Source organism: Austrofundulus limnaeus, unplaced genomic scaffold (assembly GCF_001266775.1).
Source record: "Austrofundulus limnaeus strain Quisiro unplaced genomic scaffold, Austrofundulus_limnaeus-1.0 Scaffold8, whole genome shotgun sequence".
Taxonomy (NCBI): Eukaryota; Metazoa; Chordata; class Actinopteri; order Cyprinodontiformes; family Rivulidae; genus Austrofundulus; species Austrofundulus limnaeus.
The window spans coordinates 251,992-257,626 of NW_013952410.1; the positions used below are offsets into that span (position 1 = coordinate 251,992).

The 5,635-nt window shown below is 36.6% G+C and overlaps 1 protein-coding gene across 3 annotated transcripts in view; it reads right to left on the minus strand.

Annotated features, from left to right (window-relative positions):
• armc9 (armadillo repeat containing 9) overlaps positions 1-5,635 on the minus strand; it is a 35,673-nt gene that overhangs the window by 14,456 nt on the left and 15,582 nt on the right. For all 3 annotated transcript variants that reach the window (XM_013999540.1, XM_013999534.1, XM_013999548.1), the window contains 5 exons: positions 5,052-5,107; positions 4,271-4,369; positions 2,531-2,646; positions 2,194-2,363; positions 887-986 (listed from right to left, as the gene is read on the minus strand). In XM_013999540.1, coding sequence (XP_013854994.1) covers positions 887-986; positions 2,194-2,363; positions 2,531-2,646; positions 4,271-4,369; positions 5,052-5,107 — 541 coding nt within the window. The remainder of the gene's footprint in view (positions 1-886; positions 987-2,193; positions 2,364-2,530; positions 2,647-4,270; positions 4,370-5,051; positions 5,108-5,635) is intronic.

The following is a 5,635-nucleotide window of genomic DNA, read 5'->3' on the forward strand; positions in this document are numbered from 1 at the left end:
ACACACACACACACACACACACACACACACACACACACACACACACACACATTTTTTTTTTAAATGGCAGTTTTATTGCATTTGGGTAAGTGTGCAGTGCTATGTGGCCCTCAATGTCAACAAAAAACTGTGCCCCCTTACATAATTTAAGTTACCCATCGTTGTTCCATAACTACCATGGTTGGCGTTTAATTTTCTGCGCTACTGTGTTACAGTAACCCAACTGGCACAATAATCTAATAAAGTGGTATTTAAGCTTTTTTATTTAAAGATGTCATAAAAACTATAAAAAAAAAACAAAAAAAAACAATGTTTTTTTTTAATAATTAGTGGTCAAAGTATGTTAAGAAAAATGCACCTTCAGTATGACTCATCAGTGATTCGATACAAATTTACCATTATGCATAGAAAAGATCAGTAAAATAGAAAAATTTGAAAGAAAGAAAAATGTCATTTTGAAAAAAATACAAAAATAAATACAAATAATAGCTTATTTAAGGTGATTGTAGTCACTTTGGAAGAATAACATGCATGAAAAAAACCTGAAATAAACAGTGTTTCATGTATTTTGTTCAGATAAATGAGACAGACCTAGAACGTGATGTATTTATGGTCACATTCATTACCCTGGTATAGGCTAAAAGCTGACTTATTTGCTCTTTGAAAAACAACTTTATAATTCTATTTTAGAAAATATTAGTTTTTAATGCACAATATTTGCATACAAACATGTATATGAACTACTACAGGCAAAACAAATGGGTTGATATATTAACATTAATGTGCTACAATGACTAAAACAATTTCACAATACAAGTGTGTGTGTGTGTGTGTGTGTGTGTGTGTGTGTGTGTGTGTGTGTGTGTACTTTTGTGAGTCACTTTACCTGGCAGAATGTCCATTGTGTTCCACCTGGGAATGTTCTTTTCTGGCTCCATCATTATATGATCCGTCCAACTCCGAATCATGAATGAACTGCCCACATTCTGAGTTTGGATGTATAACAGAGGGTGAAATAAGAAACGAGAGCTTCACACTATTTATAGAATAAAAACAACATTTCGGTCCTTTTTGTTAAAGACGAAACTTTAAAGGTGGCCTATTATGGGGGTCTTAGCACAAGTTAGGATCCATCTGGGGGCTGTACAAAACATGTTCATTTGATTTACTTCACAAAAAGAATCTCAAATAATGAAATTTCACCTTTTCACTTCTTCCTGTTCTTCAGCTCTCTCCAGAACGTGCTGTATGCAGAAGTTGCTAAGGAAACCCCACTCCCCTATCCCCGCATCCATTTGTTTACTTTAGCTCCGCCCCCCGACATGATAGAAGTTTCCAAATTGAAATTATTTTCACAAACTACAGCTTTCTTTGGCAATATTATTAGAGAATTGTCATCAAAGATAAAAATAAAATTAATCCAGGCATCTCTGCTCTCCATGGCTGCTGTAAAAACAGCACAACTATCGTCCCTTGAGGAAGTGGGCGGAGCTTCACCTTTCCAGATACCTAAAAATACATGTAATTACAGCTAAAAAATGGCTGGGTGCTTTTTTTGGTGTTTGGACTGCTTCTCTAAGCAGTAGAAACCCAAAAGAAAGTTTAAAAACATGAAAAAAGTGAGTTTTGCTTAATAGGTGCGCTTTAACAGAACAAAAACAGTCAAACAATGCAGAAGCACTGTTAAATGCTGACAAGGAAGCTTTTTATTGAAAGCAAATGTRGGTTATAATCCAACTGGCATTCGTTTAGTGGAGGAATATATTCCTTAAAGAGTACTAAGGAAATTGCTAAAGCTGGAAATTGTTAAAACTTCCTCATCTGGAAGTGCCTCGTGCTTCCTTTAGACATTGGGCATAGCTTCAAATACGTAAAACTGCGCACCAAATAAAGAGAAGCAGGTGGATGGGAAATTTGACAGTTTCACAAAAAAAGCTTCAAACTAAATACAATTGTACAAGAGATAAAACTTGGTTTCCTCTTGGACCTTTTGCCTCTGCAACTCAACCATGGATAAGCATCAGAAAACCAATAGATTGAACAGAGGATGAGTAATCTGACAACAAACATCTGATGTACCAAGGCCTCAACATTTAACCACATCAAAAATGCATTGACTAACTTCTTCATATTAATGCAATGAGATTTTCCAGTGGTTAGTGAGTCATAATAGGAAAACATCAGATAAAATACCAAGGCTGTGGCGCAGAGAATCAACAGTGCTGGGACGACTGCCGGAGCGTGTAGGAGGTCTTGAGTTGTACTGGGACGGAATCAGGCTTCTTTCCTCACTCTTCTGTCCGCTCAGCAGGTAATCCCTGTTTCTGCTGCTCTCACAGCTGTGACTGCTGACTCGATGCTCACTGTGGATAGCAAAATTACCAACAATACAATGTCGCTCAGGCTGTTTTTAAATGTTCATATTGACAATTAGCACAACTTGTAAAGCATTAAAAAACCAGACAATATTAAGAAGTGTTGTGAAAGAGAACTCAAGTTTGAACCTACGAACTAAGACTTCATGACTTACCCTGTGCTCATGTTCCGATGAGAACTAGGGGTGACCGGACGCTGTAAGGGCTCATCAACATTAGGCTGCGGTAGAGGGGTCGACTTCTTTTTCACTTTTGGCATGTTGGTCATAATCTACCACACACAGATAATGACAGAACAATTTTCTAGTTGCTGAATCTATACACATTTAATAGCAGTGTCTTGGATTAGACACACGTTCGGGGCGCCAAGCATAAAATAAAATTTCCACTAACATTTTAGTACTTAGCTCACCGTTCTTACATTTTGCTAATGTTTATTAAAGGAAGAGTGTATAGGATTTTGTCAATTCTTTTAGCCGAAATTGAGATAATCACTAATGACAATAATAAAAACCATGTCTAATCATTGCAGACAAAGACCTTGTTTTATTATTTTTACCTTACAAAAAGCTGTTTATATCTCCATGGTCGCGGGTCGCCGCTATAGGCAGCCGCCATCTTGCACCGCCATCTTGTCTACGAAGGCTCATGAAGGACAAACTGCGGTGGCGGCGTCAAAAACGGTTTTAGTTGTAATACTATAAATGTAATATTTGTTGTCTGTCATTGTAGCTGGGATAATTTTACTTATTAAAGCTCATAATCTTACCACTTGAAACATCACTAGCCCTGAAGCTGCTGGTAGACATCGCGGTTGGAATTATCAAAGGTTTTTGACACCTGAGAGACACCGTAGCAACTCCTTTGCGTTTGGAAGCGGGGGGTGGGGGTGGGGGGAGGACCAGGGAGGATGATTCAACCACTCAACCACTAAATGTCGCTGAAAACAACAAATCCTACACATTGTGCCTTTAAATGTTTTAGTTAAATGTTAAACAATGTGTGTTCATATAAAACCCTAATAAATATGTAAATCTGAATGGAAAAGTGAATAAGTTCAGATTTTAATAAAGCTTTCCTACAAGACATCAAACTTGCGGCCGGTGTCCGACCACAATTACCATCCATATTGTTTTTATTTCACACATTTTGAATTTTGATCTTAAATGCTATTAGTCACAGGCTGACATCATCCTGGTTAATTAACACTAACCGATTTAATATTTAGACACATTATTTAACATTCAAATTTAATGTTTATTAAAAATTAGCTAAATGTAAGAACAGTAAGCTATAAAACAATAAAATTTTAGTAGAAAAACTTTAGAATTTTACATTCAGAAAGTGAGCTAAATAATGAAAATGTGTTAGTGACATTTAACGTTTTATTTTACACTTGACACCGCACAGAATAGAGAACACATTATCATCATCACACCCCAGTGGATTCAGTAGTTTTGCAGCTACTAAGTAATTAACTTGTTAATTAACAATTTATTTTTTAATTAATACGTTAATTATTCTTGACAGATATTCCTTCTGTTAATTAACTCAATCTGGAAAAAAAAAACTCAACCTAGTTGTCAGAGTTTTTAAATGTATCTGTGCTTATAGATGTTTGTTTTTATCAGTGTTGTTAGCAAACCATGTTACAGTTTAAAGTGAACATTAGATTTTGGACCTGTTCAAGACCCGTTTCACAAATGTATCTTATTTGGATGCTGAGCCTATAGAAGCAAAGGTAATGAAATCTCAAAATACAAGCATGAGGGAGGAACCCGAAATCCCTGGAGCATGCAAATATTTACACAGGTTAAAGTCAAAATTTTTTTTAATGTGTCTAGTTTTGTAATTCCTTTGTTCTCTGAATATGCATGCAGATGCTGTGGTCTTACACCAAGATACTCAGTGGTGAGCAGAGTCTCCCCAGACAGTTCCCTCTGTTGGGGATGAAGAACTTCCTCTTTATCAATATCCATTTCCATTAAATCCTCCTGTCACACAATGAGAATGAATCAGCAGAAAAAAAGAGAATGAATCAGCAGAAATTACACATTTTTGTTTGGAGAATTAACATAAACAATGTTACTTGTGCAACAGCTAGAAGAACATTCCAACACTGAGCATCATCATCCCAGAGAATTGTTTGTTATTTTACCTCGACTTTATCAGTTAATGGATAGAAACCAAACTAAATGAAGCCACACACACATCAGTGACACATCCAGTCTTGATAAGCCATTTTCCCACAGCACGCAACGTTTCAAGTCCAGGAGCTTCTCATAAACACATGCAACTCATACAGCTGGGAGACACTAAATATCTGTGTCATGTCAAGATAGCCATCTACAATACATAACAGAAAATAACCCGTGTTGTTCCGCTTCTAAATTTTCATCCTTCTTACGTATTATTCTTACTTTTTTATTTTATAATATATATTTTGTAGTTTTATGGAATTAATAGCGAGGTGGACAAATAATTCGTTGTCATATAAATGTTTAAAAGGTGTCAAGAAACCCAGCTGAAGGAGCAGCTGAACGAGTTGGAAACAGGCCTTCAGACCCCACACCTGACCCCCAGGAAAGGAGTAACATAGATCGGGACAAAGCCCACAGACGTAGGTAAACTGGGGGAGGAGCCACAAGACCAAACAAAGGCTTTCGGGAGGCTTACGTCATTGTCATCCTCTTCTTCTTCATCATCTGACTCTGGTCCCTCTTCCTCCTCACCTGTGTGGAAAACGCTGATAAATGAGTCACCTTTCCACTGAAGTACAAGTCTAAAGACATATGGTATAACGTATGACGTGGAAGCAGTGTTTTAGAAACGAGGTTTCTGGAAAAACAATACATGGAATTAAAGTGACATGCATGTCCTTCAAATACAAAAATTCAGAGAAAACATCTTTATATTTAAGAAACTTGGCATAATACCCATGCTTTTACTCGTTTGGTCAAATAACTGTTGCATTTCTTTTGGATTTGTCTCAGTCAAATGAAACAGGAAGTGACATCAAAGGGGAACTTTTTWAAAAAAATGAACTCTATGGTCTTTGTTAATTGAAACATTATTTGAACTCTGACTGTTCTTCATCTCTCTGATAGAGACTCAAAATAATCTAAGAAAACCTCCGATTCTTCTCTACAGTCTGTCATTAGCTGTTGTAACGAAATTCTGTTCACATGCAGACATTCCCCTTTGACATCACTTCCTGTTACTTCCCATGCAAATATCTCAACAATTGCTCATCTCAGTGG